The sequence below is a fragment of the Uloborus diversus genome, chromosome 2, assembly GCF_026930045.1.
Source record: "Uloborus diversus isolate 005 chromosome 2, Udiv.v.3.1, whole genome shotgun sequence".
In the NCBI taxonomy this organism is placed as follows: Eukaryota; Metazoa; Arthropoda; class Arachnida; order Araneae; family Uloboridae; genus Uloborus; species Uloborus diversus.
The window spans coordinates 54,180,239-54,203,263 of record NC_072732.1 but is presented as its reverse complement, the minus strand read 5'-3'; the positions used below and the strand labels follow the sequence as shown (position 1 = coordinate 54,203,263).

General features: G+C 32.6%; 1 protein-coding gene across 1 annotated transcript in view; it reads left to right on the top strand.

The window, feature by feature from the left end:
• Positions 1 to 20,858, top strand: part of LOC129235146 (uncharacterized) — a 169,186-nt gene extending 148,328 nt beyond the window's left edge. Inside the window, exons 6-11 of the mRNA XM_054868837.1 lie at positions 270 to 452; positions 2,319 to 2,488; positions 3,096 to 3,243; positions 4,615 to 4,760; positions 17,259 to 17,382; positions 19,080 to 20,858. Of these exons, the coding sequence (XP_054724812.1) occupies positions 270 to 452; positions 2,319 to 2,488; positions 3,096 to 3,243; positions 4,615 to 4,760; positions 17,259 to 17,382; positions 19,080 to 20,611 (2,303 nt within the window). The 3' untranslated portion in view covers positions 20,612 to 20,858. The remainder of the gene's footprint in view (positions 1 to 269; positions 453 to 2,318; positions 2,489 to 3,095; positions 3,244 to 4,614; positions 4,761 to 17,258; positions 17,383 to 19,079) is intronic.
• Positions 20,859 to 23,025: the final 2,167 nt, after the last annotated feature.

The window sequence follows — 23,025 nt, the reverse complement described above, 5'->3', positions numbered from 1 at the left end:
TTTTACAAACTACTAGATGATCTTATTATTTTATTATATGCTCTAGTACTGTAAACATGTCTCTTTACAAAATATGTTAAAAAATCAAATTCGTAGATAAAAAATATTTAAACAACTGTTTTGTTGTTTAAGAAATATTTAAACAACAATTTTATTTGTCATTTTTGTGAGTTCAGAATTACCATATGTCTGGCCTTAATTTTGAAATAAGCATACACAAAAATTCAACTTGCTGTTGTTCTGGTGTTCATCATTATATCTTTTCTTAGGATCAAAAGAGAGAACTACTGAGGATGGAAAGCCAGAATACCTGCTTGTTGTTACTTATTCTCCTCTAGGATGTCTTCAGAATTACCTGCGAGATAAAACTCTTGACTGGAACCATTTCTCTAAAATGGCTCTATCAATAACCTGTGGACTTGCTCATTTGCATACTGAGATTAAAAAAGCAGGTTAGAATTATTTTTGATTTTATTCATTAATTTATTTAATTTCTTGCTATAACTTTACCTTCCTAGTTTTCAAGCCTTGCATGAGTTCTAAGATGCCTGAAAACTTAGGATATTCATGTTAAGTAGATTTATAAATGAATAGTGTGACTTTGCTGGTGAATTGTTTTTGTCCATAAAAAGCCAATAATATCTCGAGCTTTGTCAGTTTCCGAAAATTTCACTGCCTTCAGAAAAGTTTACTTGAGTCTACAATTACCCCTGCTATTCCTGTCCTTCCTGCATTGAGCTCATGGTCATTGATGCCTTTTATTTTAAAGGAATAAAATATCTGAATTATGTGCAACCACTCGGTTTTTTCCTATTTTATGTGAATCACAGTATTAATTAAAAGCTCTAAACTTTTCATTATTCTTTTGAAGCTGCTTCAATCCGTTTATCATTTTCTACACTAGACGATAATTTATGATAATTTTAACCATAATTCAGGACGTGGAATTACATTTCTTAGTACAATATTCAATCTCTCATCTTTTGTAATACTAGAAGGGTCCTTACTCCTCAAAATTTAAGTATGCAATTAATTGACATGTTAATGTTTTAATTTTGGTAAATGCTGTACTTATTTAGAGCATAAAAGTAAACTTGAACATTTTAATTCTGCTTTGATATTTAATTTATAATCAAGAAAATACTGTTTTAAAAAACTGTTATTCTCAACTTAAAACTGCAAGGAAGCAGTGGTATTTTAAAAACTACATGTACCATATGTCAGAATAATAGTTTACTCAATTCATCTAATGTGCAAAAATATTTGAAGTCTGATTTATCTTGCATGAATTATCCATTAGCATAAATTATTTTGTTCTTTTTTAGCAATTCAGAAAACCAATCCATCGACAGATTACTGTATTTTAAATGTTTTTTTGTAGGATTTAGTCTTGGGTGCTTTGTATGTAAAAAAAATGATTTAGATTTAAAGACCATTTCAATTTAATTTTGGTTATTACTAGGTACCTTAAATGCAATTGCTTACTTTGATTCAGTGATGAATATATATTTTTTTATTTATTCTCTTTCAACCAAGTAACACTCTGTTATTTGTCTGTTTGAGAACTTGAGTAAATCTCTGGTTAAAGAATCTTGATAGAAAAAATAGAAATTCTCCTTTTCTGTTCTATGTATTTACATTACAATTGAGTAAATCTCTCAAAACCTAAAATTGTGATAGGCATTGGATAAGCGAACAAAAAGTTGATCTCTCAACCTTGATTTCCTAATGAAACACAGTTTTACTGTTGCAGAAAAGATATGTTGGGATCATTAAACACCAAATGAAAGTTTTGAGACTTAGCATTGAAAATGTTAATTACTGCAGTTATCAACTTTTTTCATTAAATATGACTTTAATGACCTTTTCTCATCAATAAAACTCGAAATTTTTAACATTTTGCATTGATAAATAGGTTCTTTCTTATCCCCAAAATTCATGTGTGCAATTTTATTTATATTTGAATGTTTATTATGTTAATTTTTCGTTCATGAATTTTTTACGAAAATGACCTCTGAGTGATCAACTGTTTTAAATTAAACAATAATTTAAAAATAATTGAAAACTGTATCAAAACATAACACAAGTTGTAACAAATGAAGAGCTTGTATTACTTGTCCACAAATTAATTCTGCTTTTGGAGCAAAAGTATTTATTCATGTAGATATTTATTTCATGAGGAGCTAGTGTGGTGAAGAGAAAAAATGTTTATTAAATAAAATGAAACATTTGATGTTTTTTGTAGCATTGTCTTTTATTGTTCTTACTTTTTATTGGTTGCTTTGTGTGCAAAAATTAAGTGTTCTTATATTTTTCAGATAAACTTAAGTACCCAATAGCTCACAGAGACTTGACATCTCGAAATATACTGGTGAAGCCTGACCTCAGTTGCATGTTGTGTGACTTTGGTTTTGCAGTTTGCATTTCTGGTTCTAAATATTTTATGAATGGTGAAGAACATATTGCAGAGAAAAAATCTTTAGCTGAGGTAGTTTTTAGTTTCTTTCATACTTAGTATTCTTATCATTAAGTTTAAGCATCAGTTAATTTTTTATGTGTGGTTTTAATTCAGTCAGTTTTTTTTGTAAGTTCTCAAGTATTCTTGTATAATAAAATACATTTGATGATGTCTTAGTAGAAATAAGATTTTTAAGTAAACACATATCACATGTTATTGACATCATGTTAACTTATTTCTATTATAACCCTGATTTTGGCTCTGTGTTGGGACTTCTGTTCAGAACATTTTAGATAATTTTTTTCTGGTAAAAAAAAATTTTATTAAGTAAAAAATGTTATATCTAACTAGAGTTACATTGAATTACTTCCAGATAAGCTTAACCGAACCATCAATGGAATAAAAAACATTTGTCGCTACAATAACTTTAAAAAAGCCTTACATTCACTTGCATTATTTTTGAAGTTTTCAAAAAAACATGGGCACTTAGCATAATTTTAACAGAATGTATGGCTTAACATTTAAATCTCATCTTTTTCATTTTTAATTAATTCAATGTCACATAACAAACCAGATTTAAATTTGGGTGTATTATTTTGTGATTTTTCTGACTATGTTACCAAACTTTTATCTTTAGGTTGGCACTCTCAGATATATGGCTCCAGAAATTCTTGATGGCGCTGTAAATCTTCGAGATATTGAATCATCTTTAAAACAAATAGATGTGTATGCTCTTGGCTTAGTATTGTGGGAAGTAGCATCTAGATGTACAGATTTGTATCAAGGTATATATTTTTCTGTACCTTGGTTTCGTATGAAATATAGCAATGTCTTTATGTTGATCATAAAAATTGCAAATTATTGCTGACATATGTTTGGTTACAGAGAACCCCTTTTCCATTTCAGAAAACATTAGGGTATTTTGCCTTTTTCATGTGTCCTATGGTTTTATGAATAACACTATTTAGTATTTCAGTTGAGTCTCGAAAATCCAAGGTATTGGGGGCATTCGAGTCTCCTCTCGGATTATTATTAACTTAGGATTAGCCTGAAAATCCATCCTGATTAAAATTTTACACTATACATAGGACATAAAGAATGAGCATCTTTTACTTCCTTGTACAAAGAAAGGAAATATTAATCTGCATTAAAAATTTATTACTGGAATTTCAACATAAATTCCCTTCTTGTTTCCGTTAAACATATTTTGAGTTTTTTTTTTTTTTTTTGGTGCCTGTATGTACGCCTATATATATATATATATATATAGTTGACAAGCAAATAAAACATTTAGACTGTGACTACCGACAAGAAAAAGAAACTTCCTTGGGAAGGCCTTGCAGTAGGGACCTTTCCTTTAGGAGTTCTGCCCACTACCCCCGCTCTTAAGTGGGGCGGCCTCGTTCTTAAGGAGTTAAAATCCAACTTTGAAAAAAAAAATCACATTTTTTTCCATCTCACTAAGTATTGGCCATCAAGTGCTTAAAGAACTTTGGTACTTGAGAAATTGATAAATTACTTATTTTTGCTGGAGTTTTGTCAAGTCAAGAATTTGTGAACTGTTTTCTTCATACATTAAAAAATCGAAGACACTCTGAAAGTATTTCAAAAAACGTTCGTAAGTCCAAAAAACGAAAGTATTCCAAAACCATCAATTTAAACCTTTTGTGCTCTTTTGTCAAATGTGTAGACTTTACTTAAAAAATATGAACTTATAAAAATATGCCAGGATTGCAAAAAGACAGAAAACAAAAGTTGTTGATGATGAGATTATTTATTATTTTATTACAGTGGTATTCATCACAATCATGTAGCTTATATGTATCATTTTAGCTGTATATCTCAATTTAAAAATATTTGCTATTTTTAATGTATCATTCCTCTCATCCATTATTTATTGCCACATTCTCTGGAAAATAAAGAATTGTACTATTTGGTTTTCTTAAAACTCAAAATAACCCCCCCCCCCCTCCTATTTATCACTGTCAAACACTTGTGCTACTAATTTTGAATTTCAAAAGTTGCTGCCCTCTGAATCTTAATTTGTAGATGTGATTTTAAAATTTCATTGCTTACTGAAAGTTTTCTCTTATAATATGTTTTCAAAGCATTTTTAATTGCATTAATGGAAGAAAAAATTTTTTTATGACTTTCAGGCTTACCTCTGCAAGATATGCCTGATTATAAATTGCCATTTGAGGCCGAAATTGGTAATTCACCTACTATGGAGCAAATGCAAGTTCTAATTTGCCAAAAGAAAGTGCGTCCAAGGTTCCCAGACATATGGAAATCAAGCAATCCTGTAAGTGTAAATGGATTTACTTTTTGGTATTACTTTTGCAGTATCATTTATTAGCATCCAATATAATCCAGGGTTTCCACTATGGTTGCATTTTTCGCAAAATGCAAAGACACTATCTCAATTGTGAAAATAAAGCAATGCATTTTTGCTCAAATAAAAAATAAATTAATTTAAAAAAAAATGTATGATCCTAGAGGAGAAGCATGCATGGGGATAATCAACTTAATCTTTTTTGAATCTTAGCTAAGATCTTTAAACTACTATTGAGTTCAATAACACTTAATCGTATCCAGTGCCGTAGCTAGAGAGGAGCAGAGGGGTCGGTCGGCCCCGGGCGGCACATTTGGAGGGGCAGCGAATTAACCCTTTTGCTGTGGAAAAAAAAACGTATTTTTCAAACAATTATGGTTTTAATCCGTTTCTGCAGGCAAAAAGAAAATCTTCGAATTGTAAGACTTTAGTGTCGCTACCAGATTAAAATTACTCATATACAATACTTTCTGATTTCTTTAGAAAAAACTTTCAAAAGTCTTCCTAGATAGAATATCAGTACAATTCCTTGTTTTGTTTCTGAGGGCACAGCAGAGGACAGTCATGGGACCAATGTTTTTTTTAGAATATAGAAAAGTTAACTCCAGGAGGAAAAAAACAATGAAGTTTTTCAACTTTCATTATTAGAAAGAGTTTACACTGTATTTTAAGAGAGTTTCTTGAAAACCTCCTAGTGAAACATAAACTTTTTTTCAACTTCAAGAAAACGGTGACACGAGTAAGAAAGGGAGAAGGGGGGGGGTGAAAAATGGTACATGAAATAATTTATTGCTTATCCCAGGGGTGGCAACAAACAAAGCTTTTAAGTCAGGCATCAATTACGGAAAGTTTCCATTAGAGAGCCGCCTGGCTCCACAACATTTTTGATGCCATTAGATGTTAGGGAACCCTTGAACGTCACCAATGATAGCCTAGAATTGCGTTTTTGAGACTTTGGTGTTGAACAAATTTCGAAGAAAGAAGCCGAACCTTCCCCAGTCTAGTAAATCACCAAAGATACCGTTAAAATTGATTTCAATTTTAAAAATATTTCAATAAGGAGCCTCAGCGCTCCTCTCTCTCCTAACGCTTACAACAGGGTTCGTACGCTCCTTCAAAACTCCTCCTATACTCCTTCATTTAGGAAATTTGTTTGAAGGGCCCTTCAAACTCCTTCATTTTTGGTTTTAACTCCTTCAAAACTCCTTCATTTTTAGATCTAGACTCCATAATTATCTTCTATGACAGTAATTTAAAAATACTTCAATCAACAACTTGACTTCGTCATATGGGCGAAGGTATAAAAGTGATTTTAATGTAATAATTTGATATATATATTTCCCCATAAAGATATGATTTACAAATTGGTTATAGAAGTCATAAAAGTTGAACGTGAAAATATTATTAGATGACAAAGACATTTCATAAGTGTAGTAAATCATGTTTAAATGGTGCTTGGCTATTTTTTCAAGTTATGATTATTGCTTTTTCCTCCACCACACTCTCAGCAGCAAAAGCTTTGTCTAATTAATATTTAAATATTTAGAAATGCATAAGTAGATGTGCTATATTAAGTGATTGTATTAAAAAAGCAATTTTTTTAGCAAATTGCAGTTTTGACATTGTAAAAAGAATCATCCACAAGCAGGCCCGGACTGGCCATAGACTTGACCGGGACTTTTCCCGGGGCGCCCTCTCGAAAGGCGCCCTTCTGTTCTTTTCTTATTTTTCGAAACAATGTTTTCGCAAAATGGAAATAAATTATGTGGAACAAAGAAGTGATTTTGCATGTGAATATTTTCACATGCAAAAGCAATGGTCTTCTTATTTATATAAACGTTCCCTTTCATTGCCCCCAATAAAGGCAATTAGTCCCCTCTCGTTTCGTAAACGGTCTGCTACCAGAGCATCGTTTGTGGCTTATCTTTTGCTCCCTGTTCTGCTAATGATCATGAGTGCAATAGATGCAAGAAGACAAATAATGTTAATTTTTGAAATCTGCGCATTAAAAATTGTGTAATGTCGAAATAAGCCGCATAAAAGCAATAATTTAGTGGATGGATGAACACGATGACAGAAGTCAGATGTCGTATTTTTTGTCACTTCACAAAATAACTTTTAGGACAAGACTGCACGGTGATTCCTAGATTTTGGAGTCATGGCGCCCTTTTTGGAACTAAGATATTTGTATGGCGCCCTTCCCAAAATAAAAGTATGACTTGTAACTGGCAGTCAAAAATAAATACGAGTCGTGTATCTGCATTGAATAGCCCTTATTTATCCTGCAGAGGCTCTGTAAAAAAAAAAAAAAAAAAGTTTCACAAATAATAAGTCTAAATTAATTGCGAAAAAATAGTTAATTTTCGATGTGGTCCTAGGAGGACTGCAGGGCTCCCCTGGGCACATTTGAGGAATTACTGGACTAAATACAATAAAGATGCCGAAAAATTTTAAAGATAAAACATTTTTCGATTTTAAACTAAGTTTTGTCAATTAAAATCATTACAAGTTCAAGATCTTTGTGTTCAAAACATATTCCATTTTTTTTAGTTGGATTTAATTCTTTCACTGTCTTTTTAGCCAGATGTGTGTACAAAGGAAGGGGGTCATGGCATAACCTTCGGCATTGAAATTGTTAAGAGTTAACTTAAGAGATTTTTTAAATCTCATTTTGGGGGTCAAGTTCTCGGGAGGGGGAGCGCTGCGTAGTATTTGGAGGAGGTTCGTCATTGCCCTGGCGGTGGGGGGTTGTCGCCCTTATGTAAAAGCTACAATACTGCCTTAAAAATATTAATATTTGAATTCCTGCATAAAATCATAATATTATTACATTTTATGCTGCCTTTATATCATTTTGGGAAGTTTTTTAATCTGTGTTTTCCCTCAGATGAAGCTCGATACCGCGCCCCCTACCCCTCGCTATCCTGTTGACTTGTGAAGGTTATTATTGATAAACTTTGCATCAATGAAACAATGCAATTCATTATGAGCGGAACAAAGTTTGAGTTTGAAGAAGGAATGTATAACGATGTTGTTAATAAGTAAAACGCAAAGCTATTACTTGTGACATCGCGAAGGGGGGGGGGGGGGGGGTCCGCCTCGGGTTTGACTGTGGGGGGGGAGGGCGATACCCAAAGTGGAATTACAAGTTTTTGATAAAAATGAAGCTGAAATGCATTTTTAAGACTTCTAATTTGAAAATTTTACAGGGGATAGGCCCGCCCGTACCCCAATATTTCCCACCCCACAACATGGAATCAATACGTACTACTATACTCAGAATTAGGTTCATATTGTCAATACTTAGACCTAGTAGTGACCTCTTATAACAAAAAACTGAAAACCCATTAGCTTTCCATGTGTGTAAAATAAGTTCAAAGTAATTACAAGGCCAACAATTTCACAGACCCCCTTACTTTTTTGATCTCTCGACGCACACATGCGTCTTGGGTAAGTTACATAAAAAGCATTCATAGTTTTTATTTGCCTTATGTATATTATCCCACATAAAATTTTGTTTTTCACAAATACAGTTGTTTCTGAAAATTGTAATATTTTCATGTTTACATAGAATTTAAAAACTTTTTTTTTTTGCCTTTAGAGGGAGAAGGGGGGAGGGGTGACACATCACTAATTACTGCTCCGAGTGTCGCCCATGCTAGGTACGCTACTGGTATTACAAATATTAATAAGAGTCAGGAAAGACTATATTAGAAATGTAATGTGAGAAATATCGAAGTAACCTTATTCGTTTTCTATCTGCAGTTAGTTTTTACATATCAGGATAGTATAAAGCCTAAAAAATAAACAGCACTTTTTTTTCACAGAATAAAAGCTAAAGATTCTAACCATTAAAGCATTTTATGAGGGCCTTTGGAAGCATTCTTGCACTGTGCAAGAGCTTTTGACTAACTATCTTTTGGTAAGCAGAAAAAAAGGGAGCATACATGTAGACCACACACTTGTTTTATGGCTTTAAATAACGCCTTTTAAGATGCTTTATATCGATAAGGATCTGCGATGCTTGGGTCCTGGGGGATTCGTAGCAGTGGATTTCTGTTGCACAAGGGAGGACAACTATCATAAATTTTATGCAGTTAGACTACAGAGGTCCAATTGCCGTTACTTACATGAATCGAAGATTCATTTGGATCAGATTTTTGCATTAGTGAACAAGTAATTTTGAAGCGGCAGCAAAATTGGATATATTAAGTCAAGGATCTTTTCAACAGCAGGTTACTCGTTTCAGTTTTCATTTCCTTTTTATTGCGAAAATATTTTCCTTCATGTATAATCTTAAATTATAGAATTACAATCTATGACTCATAATTAATGGCATTATGATCTATGTGCTGCGAAATGACAAATGATATTGCAAAATTTTCGACAATACATATGGTTAAAAAAACAACGTACTCAGATAAGTTGAAAGGTCTTATGTTATCAATTGAAAACTATTATTTTAAAAAGTAAAAACTACTAAAATCAAGCCTGTCCTTGAACTTTTTTTTTTTTCATCGTCCCTCTGTTTTTAATATGATTGGTAGTTTTTATGACGGCTCTGTCTAGGTCGGTCGCGTCAGTTTTCAAAAACAAAAAGTTCTCGAAACTTTAAGACAACAATGCAATGAAAATGAATATCAACGTTTAAAATGTTCGTTTTTGCTATATATATACTTTAAAAATATAACACTTTGGACAGCGAGAATTTCTGAAATAAATTTTCAGAAATTAGATCCTGATTTAAGAATGTGGAGGGAAAAATATCATTACGAAAAACTCTCTTGTTTTCTTATGCTAACAAAAAACTTGTAATTTTAATTTTACTTTAAAAAAATAAGGAATTCTTAAATGAAAAAAGGAGGCAAGGGGAAATTGGACATGGTCAAGAAATTTATTTGTTCTTCTTTTAAACTGAAATCTTTGAGTTTTCTTGCAAAAGTTTTATTGATTAATCAAATCAATTCATTTAATCCTTATAATGGTTACAAACAAAATAGTAATTTTAAATGTATATCCATACATAAAAAATGATTTCTCAAATAATTTAATTTCAAGCTTTTCCCAATAGTTTCAGTGTTATTAAAATGATATTATTTATTACGTATTGCAAAAAGGCGATCAGGTGCACTGGATGAGTTAGAGTTCGATTGGTTGTATTTTCCCCCAAGATATTTGCTATGACATGATCATGTTACTAATAAATAAATAAATAAATATAGGATTTGAAAAAAAAAATCAGACTTTAAAAATAGATTTTAAGGACTCTAGATATTACTTATGTTTTATTTATAAAAAATATGTCTTGCAAACATTAAAAAAAAAACATGATATTTTAACTCATTTTCATGGTAGCAGTTACTTTATAGCATACATAACCCAATTTCATTACAAATGCATAATTCGTATAAAATTTGACATTTGAGATGTGAGATGCAAAAAAAAAAAAAAAAAAAGCAAAACAAAACAAGCAATACTATAAGTACAAAACAAATCCGTAAACATAATTCGAATAATCTTTTGATTTTGAGGACTGAAATCAATTAATCACTAATGTCATGTCTCATGTTATATCCGCACTAAATTCTTCATCTTAATTACTCTTTATTAATTTTCATTTTTGATAAATTATAATATTTCTTGATTTACCCAATTTGTAAAATCAAGTTTCCCCTTCATGACTGAATTCCTTTTTTGTATTGCTATTCATCCAAAAACATACCTTTTTTTTTTAAGTACATTTATAGAAACTAGTAACGGCCTGATATTCATTACCACTCGCTCCTACTCTCAAAATAATTGCATAACTAAAATGCTTTAAAAGAGCACCATGCAGAGATGCAAAGATTTTTAACAATCCAACGAAAAAAATTTACTTATGAAATGATATTTTTAATTTATTCTTTTTGAGTTTTGAACTTTAGCACAATAAAGTGGAAAAAAATATTTTAAAACAGTCTTTGAAAACGGACAACAGTTTGAATTGTCATGTACATACATCTCTTTTTAATTTTAAATTGCAGAAGCATTTTGTCGAAAATGACAAACTAGCATATGCAGGGACAAAACGAAAAAAAAAAACCTGAGCATGAATATTGATCGCACGGAGAAAACCTCGTCAGCTTAAAGAACCGACAGATTCATGTAATGAAATGATAGCGTCATGTTTTAAAACAACAGCAGATACCAGTGAAAAAAATTCAATCGACAACACAAAAAAAAGTATCACTGCAAGAGGTGTTGTTACTTAATGCTATTGAACCAATGAATGATGCATTTCAGAAGAAAGACGAACAAGCAATGAATTTTCGGAAAAAGTTTCTGTTGAGAAACATTTAGCAAAACTTCTCATTCTTCGAAATTAAAAATTATTCCCCCCAACCGCCCCCGCGACGTTATTCAAATTTTCAGGGTGTATTTTGGTGGTCTTTCCTCTCTTTTTTTAGGGGAGTCTCTTTCTAGGGGGTAATCATTAATATTTAAGGGGATGTACCAACACTCTTCGGAGGGGGGGGGGATGTCTCTTCTATTTTTGAACTTGCAAAAAATATGACCTCGTTTAGACATTTTCAGCAACAAAAAAGGGCTTTATTTGCTTCCTAATGATTTTTTATCCTTTTAAAATGGTCGCACTAAATTTTAATTTCTTAGATATTATGGAGGCTCAGTCGGCGCCCTTCAACTCAGCTTTCCCGCGCCCTGTCGATCACCCAGTCCGGCCCTGTCCACAAGTGATGTCATGCCTTAAAGAGGAGACGGGGTCATGAAATTGTGATAAGGGGAAGAGAAAGGGTGCCAAAAAGTGACACCACACAGTTATTATACAGGGTTCGTACGGGTCATGGAAATCCTGGAAAGTCATGGAAAAAAAATTACAAAATTTCAGACCTGGAAAAGTCATGGAAAATTGAAATTTTCATTGAAAGTCATGGAAATTTATTTCAAGTCATGGAAAAATGTCCTGGACAAAGAGAAAGGAACAGTAGCTAAAGGAGCATTTGAACTCTTGAGTGATTTAACAGTATAGCATATAAAAGCTATTAAAAGTGGAAAATTGAACGTTCCAAAAATCAAATCTGAATTTTGAAATCCCTTTACATCCACTTCTGTAGCAGTTGTTTGCCATTTTTTGCGATGTGATTTTACTGCCTGGACATCACTTATTTTGAATTTTCTGTTATTTTCAATACTTCTTATGTTTCATATTCTGTAGTAGCAAAATTTCACATTCTTAGTTTTGCCATGCCCACTCAAAAAAAAAAGCAATTCAATTGCATGCAAGTTCAATTCCATCACTCGTAAGGACTTTATTATTAAATTTATCAGAGTTTATCTTAATTTGTTGAATGTTTTGAACATAAGGATTTTAAGTCAGGCGATAGAATACAGAAAAAGAGGAATTTTTAATGCTCTAAAACAGTAGTGCCCAACATACGGCACGCAAAACTAATCCATGCGACCCACTACTACGTTCAATGTCGGGAATTAAACGTATTCTGGAATTTCTGAACCTATTAATTTATATGCATTTGAAGATATGCAAATTTGTAAACAAAACAAATGTACTTTTGTATCAGGAGATTGATTCATTACTGACTAATTTTTTTCAAAAAAGACCTGGTTTAGAAACATAAATAACTAAACTATGTGGCTTTACTTTAAAGAACCAAAATACTGTCAAGTTACGTGGATGATTAAAGGCACTGTTGGCTCTAAAAAGTAACTTTTGAAGCAAATTTATTGAAACTTAGTGATTACTCGTTCAACCTTTGTCCCATTCAATTTCATTCTGCCTGTTTTAAAAAAAAATCAGTCATTTAAGCATCATCATATTCGTTTTACTGCATTTTTACTTTACGAAAATTTATATGATGAAGACAAATAAGAAAAGTTTAGTTTTTTAAGTGTGCACTTATATTTTTTCCATTACGAGTAAGTGCTTCAATGAGGCTGTGACATTCATATAGACGTTTTGCTAATGCTCATTTCCAAATATTACCAAGTTCGAGATTAAATAGTGCTATTCTCTTCGTGTAAAGAGGCCATGAAAATTTTCATTGAAGTCATGAAAAAGTCTTGGAAAAGTCATGGAGTTTTTTCATCCAAATAGAGTATGAACCCTGTTATAACAGTATGTTTATGAAAAATATGACATGTAACAAGGGGGAAGGGGGTCAAATCTGTCAAAAACGAAGTGTGAGAACATTTAAGGATAGCCCAAAAGTATTCCTTTAAAATGTCATTTACTCCTTCAAAACTCCTTCATTTTATTTCTGAAGTTGAGTACGAACCCTGTACAACTGTCTTAGAATACACATGCAATTGCGTTGTCAAAGATACTGTAAAATTGCATATTTCAGAGCTGAATTTTTTCGAATTGAGTATCCGACTGTTCCCGATTTTCTTAACCTCCCCAGAAAGTAGCCTAAGCTAAACATTGATTTTGAAACATTTCCTTGCAATGCCCACCAATCCTCGAACGCCAACAAAGAAACACTAAAAAAGACTAGTTTTTTTTAAAAAATCAGAAGCAAACCCAACCCGCTTTTTTCCTTCACTTTCCCAAAAACTGACTCAATTTTCGATTTTTTAAAGTAAGTTTGGCAATCTTCAGTAAGTTACCGCCCTATAGCCAGGGCTAAGGCAGAAATACATGAAATACGCCGCCAGCTCAGTCAATTCTAGTCTCAGCTATATGTTCAGTAAGTTCGTACTGAATATACCTGCCTTGCCTGCAATATTTGAGTTGAACCGAACCATTGTTTCGGTCACTCGTCTGGTCATTGCTAATTCTATGTTAGCTATCAGTTTGTTTGCCACTCTTGGCTTCCTTAAGAGGTTTTCCGCCTCCAGCCATAGCCGAATTTAGAACTGAGTTCCTGGGGGGGGGGGGGGGCTGGATTTTTTTTGGAGCAACGTTTTTAATTGCCCTCCCATGTTTTTGTCTGTTTTCTGTGATGCGTAAGGCCATTCTTTACTTTTTTATGTGTCGTTTTCATTACTGTGTGTAATCATGCTGTCCTTTTTAAATTGACCTTAGAAGAGAGGGGGCTGGTATTAAGAGAGTAACGCAGTGCTCCCTTTTAAGTTGGATATAGAATATCTCCAGTTTTAGGGGGCCCGAGGGTTACTCCCTCGGAGGAAATTATCTAAAATGGATATGAAATTCTGCATTTTGAAATCTTATAAGGGTTAATTGGAAATAATAGGCAAATAATTTTTTTTTTTAAGTTTTACGCTTTAAAAGTGCTTTGTGATGCAAGTTTTTAAAAGAAATGGTGCACAGATTTAGAGAATAGGTATCAAGAGAGTAACATACTACCCATTTGAACAATTCTTAATTTATATACTTGATAAGAAATGAAATTGAAGCACACTTTGCTTAAGAGTTTCAAGGACTTGTTTAATTATTTTCAAGGTTTGGTTGGTTAGATTGGGTTTTTGGTTCAAGAAACCTTGTAGGCTATACTACGCCAATTCTTTTCAGGGATTTTAGAACCTATCAATAATTTTCATTTTCCTATCTCTGAAATTGAGTAGTAGATTATACACTTGTACAGTATTGTTTAAACTTTGTAAGAAACGGCTATTTTAAGTTTAAAAGAAAAAATAAACTTTAATTTTCTATTCAAAAAAGAAAAAATCATGATTTTTTTGTTATAAGATTCTGGAAGATAAGTTGTTACTGTATAAACTCCTCCCAAAACTGGGGGGCATTGTCCCTCCCCCCCCCCTATAAATCCACCCATGCTCTTCTGAACTATTCAAAAACGAAAAAATAATGATTTTTTTTTTGGAAGATGTGTTGTTATTACATAAAGTTCCCCCCATAAATCCGCCCATGGCTCAGTTAGTCCTATGCCGGGCTGATGAGTGCTAATAAGCACGAAACTGCAGTCCTCGGCTGGAATTGACTGAGCTGGCGGCGTATTTCATGTATTTCTGCCTTAGCCCTGGCTATAGGGCGGTAACTTACTGAATATACATGCCTTGCCTGCAATATTCGAGTTGAACCGAACCATTGTTTCGTCACTCGTCTGGTCATTGCTAATTCTATGTTAGCTACCTGTTTGTTTGCCACTCTTGGCTTCCTTAAGAGGTTTTCCGCCTCCAGCTCAGTTAGTCCTATGCCGGGCTGATGAGTGCTAATAAGCACGAAACTGCAGTCCTCGGCTGGAATTGACTGAGCTGGCGGCGTATTTCATGTAAGTTTGGCAATTTTTTCCAAGTGTGGCCCCTCACTCCCCCCCTTCTTTTTTTCTCTTTTGAAGGTACAGTGAAACTTCTCTGGAGCGACCACTCTCTGTTCCTGAAAAAAGTGGTCGTAAATGTAGGTTGGTCGCTCTTAAAGGTCCTTTTTCAACATGCAAATATAGCACCATAGTTGTTATTTACCTTCTTCCTGCAGTATATTAATCAATAATGTTAAATGTAAAACATACTTTTTACATGATTTTCTATTTAAAAACTAATAGCTTTAACAGATGTAAAGAGATTTGTTTGCTTCAGATTCTTTGTTTTACCTGAAACAACTTTAGTTTCTAGTTTAGTTTTCAGCTGAAAAAATAAATTATTAATTTGTTATCATTAGTACAAGATAAGATTATCTATTTCTGTTAGAGTTTATTGCGCTGACAGCTTTGGTCGTCCTCAACTCCGCATTTTCATCACTTTCATTTTCTTCATCGGATTCTGTGTGCCTGAAAGACAAAAATATATTTTTACTGCTAATTTCCTTTCTCATGTAAGTTCATGACTTTTCACATGTTTCTTAAGCTTGAGATAACTTGCTTTTTTGAAATGTTAACGGTGAACGCTGAAACCAATTCTTCAGCTACTCAAAGGCATGAAAAATAGATTTTGTCCACTCTGATGAACTTGGAATGCTCTGTTCTAACCCCCTTCCCGTAAGCAACCAAGAAATTCTAAGAAACAATCTTTTAACGAAGTTCTATTCTTATTAACATCCCTCAATAAAAAGCGCACGCTTGACTTGCCTTGAGATTTGCATGTGCCACCTTAGCTTCCCAAAGGTCCGAAAAACAACGCCCTCCTTTTTGTGACATTTTTGAAATTCAATGCAGAGAGAGCAAGAAAAGAACACATTTGGACCCAAAGGAGAATATATTTTAATCCCTTATTCTGGTTTCTTTCCACCTTCGTCAACATGAGAAAACTGATCGGTGTATGAATTCCATGTTCTATTGTTTTCTTTTGTTATCTCTCTCTTTTTGAGTTTTCTGTAACAAAAATTCCCATATTTTTTAATACTGAGGTTTACGATTTGCCGGTCGTTGTGATAGGTTTCAGTGGTCTTTCCCAGAGGTATTTTAGAATTAGTCATATACGGGGGGAAATCAGTGCCTCAGAAAAGTGGTCGTTAAGGGAAATGGTCGCTCATAGTGGTTTCACTGTATGTAGAAAATAATTGGATCTTTTTTTCTTTAATGAAAATTTTCTTAATTTCTAGTTTTAATTTCAACACTCTTGACAGTTTTAAATATTAGCTATTTCATAACGGAAGGGCGGCAAATTGAGAAACCGACCCGGGCGGCAAACACAGTAGCTACGCCACTGGTCGTATCCGGCATTATGTCCCCCCAATAACTGCTTTGTTAGGATTCCTCCTAATATAGAGACTGCAACGTTCTGAAAACGTATCTTTTTCTTTTTTTTTATAAAAATGTTCCCCTCAATTTCAGCTTTTGTGCTAAAGAACTTTTGAACCCAGCATAAACCTCGATATAATCTTAGTATGAGGAATATTTTTGCTAACCGTATGGTTGATTAAAAGTGAGCAATGTTTAAAGTCCAATTTCTGCAGATATTGTAACAATTAAAACAACATCAAGCATTTCCATCTTTAACAATTTGCCTAATATGCCTATTTAGAAGCCTGCCCCTGATATTTTGTTGAAGTGAAAAACATTGCAGTGAGTTTAAAACTAAGTTGGACGACAATTATTGTTCTAGATGTTGCCAATTTGTTCTAATTATTGAAATAATTGTATCTATTAAAATTCTGAATTGAAAAATCTCCATGATTAAGCTTAAATTCAAAATTACAAAAGAAAATTGGTTAGATATGTAATGCATTTATCTTAGACCATCTGCATTATTATACTTTTATTGTTTTTCTGTTCTGTTTGTTGACATTCTTTTTTTTTCTTTTTTAAGAAATGTTTCATTAAATCATATTTTCAATGTTCTTTTCTTGTATAATTATACTTATAGTAAGGACTGTCATTCAATTTTTTTTCTGGGGAGGGGGGGGGGGAGGGAGGGTAATAACTATACAAGGGTTATAAACTTTGAACATTTTATATAAAAAAAAACACTCATATGAATGCATTAATTTTTCAATGCTGGGGTTGGAGCAATAGCCACCTCCCTACACCCCTTGATAACAGGCCTGCCTACATTTACTCTTCAAATTACTTCTAATTATTGTGATTTAATCTTTTGCAGGCAATTCGATCCTTAAAAGAAACCATTGAAGACTGTTGGGACCAAGATGCAGAGGCTAGATTAACAACTCTTTGTGTTGAAGAGCGTATAGCTGAACTAAAAGTCACGTGGGAACGACACAAAGGTATGTATCATGAACTAAGTTTTCTTGAAGTTTAAATTTTTCCTTGTCGGTTTTCATTTCAAAAGGATATAGCAGCTTGTTTCAAAAAAGTGTGCTTAACTAAAGCTTTCAAAGGTGTTTTTGCCAAGCACTTGCTTCCTAAATTTTTTAGTTTGTGCTAATTGGTTTTTATAGAGATATAGAAATGAAATCTTAAAAAATGAAAATGGGTTAGTTTTAACAGAGCTTCTATTTTCCCCAGGTCTTTTAAGAACCTAAAAATTAGTGAATTAGTTCTTTGATAGATCAGTTTTATATATCCAGGAATGCAAGATAGTCGGGAATTTCCTCCAGAATGGAGATTTTTCATTAGCAATGCAGGTTCAGCATTTATATTTAGTATGCTTAGTAGGTGCTGTTTATAATTTTAGACTCGAGCAAAGTTGCCCAATGAGAAATTCCTGTTCACAGCTGTGTTTCATTAAAATGAGCAATGGGATTGTGCTCTTCCTAATTTCATTTACTAAAATATTTGTTAACTTTCTATATAATTTCTTATAACCTTCAATAAAAATTTAAAACGTTTTTAAATTTAAAAAAAAGTTAATTATTAAACCAAAAAAAAAAATGCAATGACTTTCATAAGCTAGGATCTACTTGTAGTAGCAAACCCCATTTCCAAGGATTCAGGGTGCAGACTGCCATTGGAAATTTGTAAGGGGTTAGTCTACTACTTCAGTCTCTGTTTTGTGGGGTTCTTGTTCTTGGGACACTACTTCCTAGCAATTGCGGATGTGTACCATCGCTTTTGAGGCAGACAGGCACCCTTGCATATCTCCCTGGTTTATTTGATTATTTCACTACCTAGTTTGTATTACTTTCACGAGGTTAATGTTATGCATTCTTTAAGAATCTTTAAATACCTAGAAATTAAATTTTCCAATTCATCTAAATTCTACTAAAACTCAAAAATTTAAATTTTTTATTCAAATTTTTCAGTTGTGGGGGGGGGGGGGTAATTTACCACTAGGGACGTAGCTGAGAGAAGTCTGGAGGAAGCGGGGGCCTCAGAACCTCACCAAATGGTATCAAAAAAATAAATAAATAAAATAAAATAATCAAAAGTGAGAATACTTAACTTTTTTTTTCATACAAAAATAGTTGAGTTTGCCAGCTGTATTTATTTCTAAAGAAGTATTTTTCATGTTCATATTTCTAATGAAAATAAAAAACAAATGTTGTAGAACATTTATTCACATAAATTTTATTTATCAATCAAGAAAACTTCTATTGACCGTCCAGTAACTTTATCATGAATGAAATCACAAATTGCAAAAAATACTTTTTAGTTTAGAAAGGTATATTTTGAATATTTTCTGTAGGAATAATAGAATCTGTCTTGTATGGCTAAAAATCAAGATTTAGACCTCTCCAAATCTTAGTACCCAGCGAGGTATCAGTCCACTGCCCTCCGAACCCTTGGTTTAAGCCATTTTGCTAATCCTAATATACATACTATGATTGACCCCCTCTCCCACTCCTCCACCCCAGTTGAAAATTATGGTTGCACTTGAGAGCAGAAGCCAACAAAAATTCAGAATAATAGCTTTGTCCTTTAGCTTTATGATATTTCTTATGTGCTTTGAATTTTCCAATTTTTTTTTTTTTTTTTCATTTACTTGTAAATTCAAATTCTAATGTCTAAACTTTATTTACAGCTGGAACTGGCATTAATAGCATAAGCCCAACACTCAATACAAGTGATGTGAAGAAGTCATCTAATTCCTTGAAAAAATCATTTGACAGCAATATTGATTCCTTCGAAAATAATGACGAACTAATTTGTCCTCGTGATCGAGTCAATAGTGTATCTGAGTGCACTACTGAAACTTTGCTTTCGCCATCTGATGCTCTCAGCAATGAAATAAATAACAAAAATAGCCTGATCAAGAATAATCCTTTAGTTACAAAAGTGACAGTTCCCTTGCAAAGTTTCCAAGGGCGTAACCCTTGCATGGAACGAAATTTGATGCAGGAAGCATCTGATGATCTAGCTGTGTATGGCAATAGTTTGAGTGATCGTTCGTCAAAATATGCTGCCGACAACAGAATTTATTCTTATTCCGATGGAGACTTTAATTATGATCAGCACAATAACATTGAAGATGCAGAGCATACTCCTAATGGAACTGCCATTCGCTGCAACATTCCATACGTTCAGAACCACGTTGGTTCTGGACCAACCATTCCTAAAAAGTGCAATACTGTGGGAAACAAAGGTTCAAAGGACTATTTGAATGTCATGGAGAAGCGCAAAGGCTCGTTCAACAGCAAAAAGTTGGGCATAACAGCAAGAATAAGGATGTTGTTAGATTCATACATTCTGGATCATAAAACAACAGTCAGTAATATTTTGCCTGAAGAGCAGCAGCCATTGAAAAACTCAGGAATATCATCTCCTCTTACACCAAGTGAATCTTATGATACACAGGGTCAGACAAATCCAGTAGATGTTTCGTGGCTCGTTACTAATGGAAAAGATGTTCCACTCTGTGCTGATACAAAAATTGTGATGCCAATAGAGGACTCCCTTTCAAAAATTTCTGCAGAACTTTCAAATTCAACTGTGGACCCCATTTTAAATGGCAGCATTTCTACATTGGATGCCAGCGAAGAAAATGATTCCACCAATGAAGGAACTGACGAAACAAAACTGAGTGATAAATTGAAACGTCCCACTACCTTGCCTGTGCAGTCATTCAAAGATGATTTCGGGGACGAAATAGAACTCGATCTGTCGGATTCCGACATCTCGAAGGAATTAATGAATGGAGAATTATCAAATCCTGATATATCTCATGATAAAACTGTGTCTAATATTCGCCGTAAAGGCAGCGGCAACCGTCAGAAAGTTGTGAAGAGGGTGAAGACTCCATTCAGGATTAACAATCGATTTTCATTGCACGATGATACCATCATGTCCTCGCATGATCTATTATCGTCCAGTGGAACACAAGTATTGTGTTCGGAGTTAAACAGTACTAAGTTTTCCGCATCTGTTCCTTTAAACATGAACACTCTTGGTTCTTCAGCTCAGAATTCTTGCCATGTGCCATCAAATCAAAAGGAAAAGGTTGAACTTAATGAAAATTCTAAAGCAAAGCCTTTGAATGGTTTTCCTTTGCCTATAAAGGTTCCTGTACATCAGGCCCCGGTACAGAATCATTTATTTTCATTATGTGACATTTAACTTGGCGGTATTGCTACTTCACCTCTTTTCATTCTTTTTGTAGATTAATTCTGCAACATCATTTCATGCCTATCAATGTGCATTGCCTTTATCCTAGCAAAGTTAGTACAATTATATCTTGCTGTTCTTTCAATTTAATACTTAAAAAATATTTAAACAAGATTTTTTTCAAAAAGTTAAAGAAAAAGACCAAATTTTTGTATGGTAAAAACTTGATTATCCGAGCTATTTGGGACCGCTAGTGCTTCGAATATCGGAAATCTAGAAGAAAAACTTTTTCTCACAACTTGTAAGGATCACAAATTTTCAAGATGTATTAATTGAAAATACAATAGAAACAAACACGTAAAAATTAATGTTTTACAGTTCAAAAACTAAAGTAGGAAAGTAACTTGTAATACATTTTCAAAAATAAATTGAATTTTTTTACAATACCAAGTTTATTATTTAAAAATATTTAAAAAAAAAACACAAATTTCCAGAAAACATTTTTATTTTCGAATTGAAAATTCATCAATTTATTAAATTTACGTTATTTTAAAAAAAAGTATGTTACTTTGTTGTTGTTTTTTTTTTGTTATGTAAAACAATTGGCTCGGTTAATGGAGGTTCTACTGTACTTTTAATTGCAGTGTTAAAAATTGAACGACAGGCTAATGTATCTAACAGCTAAAGATAAATGAAAAAGGTTTTGCAATGGATGTGAAAGATCTCGTTCATGTGTTATTTTCATTTTATCATTTTCATCACATGCATTTGATATTTTAACTGGCATTCCAAAATAACAACAATAATTTACAGTCAAGCCTCTAGAATAGGTAGCTTATTAAGGTTTAACAATGTATGATGATCAATATCTTGGATTGCATTTTTTTCAAAAACAATAGAAGCAGTTATTCCTGAATGATCTTTTGCATCAATTAACCAAATGAGAAGCTGCTTGAATATTTTACTTAGACGCTAACTTGTACATTTTAAAATATTTAAAAAACAAAAAATTACAACTAGTAGTCAAAAAGTTCTTTATCTTGAAGTGTAGTATAAGTGACACATCTGTATAAATTAAATTTTCAAAGGACTTTGAAAGGTATTTAAATGTTCATGAAGTTAATGGGAATTTTTTTACTAAATACAATCAAATAACATTTGAGAGTGAAGGAAAAAATAATTTCTTGCCTGTATTAGACAATTTTTATTGCATAGCAATATCTCTTACATGAATTTATTCTAAATTAAAACTTGTATTTCAGAAAATTTAAAGCACTTCTCTGCAAGGAACTTTCTCAATACATTTCTCTAAAAATTAAAGAACCTTCATAAAAATAACCCATTGTTAAAATCATTAATTAGGTTTGTCTGTTTTGCATTTATTGTGATATAAAAGTCTTAATATTATTCTTCTGCTACACATAAATATGGTAAGAATATCGAAGTAATCATCTACATATAAAGTGAAATTTATTGGAGGTTTGACTGCACTTGCAAATTGATTTTGTCAAGTACACATATAATAAAGCCCTACCTCAAATGTTACTTATTTTTATCTTGTTTTTTCTTCTTTCATTAAATTTATGTGAATGTATATATCAACTTTCTCATTTCATATCATTGTAAAAATATTCAGATTGATTGAAAAAAAAATTGTACATATATTTAGTTTTCCAATTTAGTTGATTTATCATTATTCCTTTTCATTTTATCAACAAGTTGACTGAAAGTAGTTTTTTTTTTCTTTTTTATAAAATACAATCCAGCTTTTAAGGAAATATCATTTAACTGCTATATGCTGTTTGCTATGTGCCACTTATTGAAAAATTTAAACATTTTGATATATTGTGTAAAAACTGGATTAAGTCTCTGGGGTAAGAATTGAATCATGACTTTCTCTATGCTAATAATTTTATGACTACAAGTACTTTTAATAATCCTGATTTAAGCAGTTTAGTTACACTAGTAAGTTTTTTTTTTTTTTTGGTGACTGCTATATTAATGTACAGCAGACACTCAGTTGCATAGCACCTTCATACTTCAAGATTAGTTGTAATATAAAATGTAAAATTGTGTTAAATTTAGTTTAGCCAGTTATTATTGTACATTAAAAAGGCTAGCATTGAAATATATATCATTCATCAAATTATTGTGTGAAACTGAGTATTAATGAGTTGGCATAAAATGCAAAAGCGCAAATGCTTGAAAATATGTCTTATAACATTCTAAACAAACCAATTGATATTACTGCCAGCCCCAAGAGCAGATCTTTTTTTTCAGCAGTCTGCAATTCAGATTAAAAGCGCCAAAAATAGTCTGCAATGTTGAACCGACACTAGGTTAATCGTAAAGTGCATAAGAGTAAGAAAACTTAAAAACTACAAGTACATGCTACCCATTTGAACTGTTTTCTTATTTTAAAAATT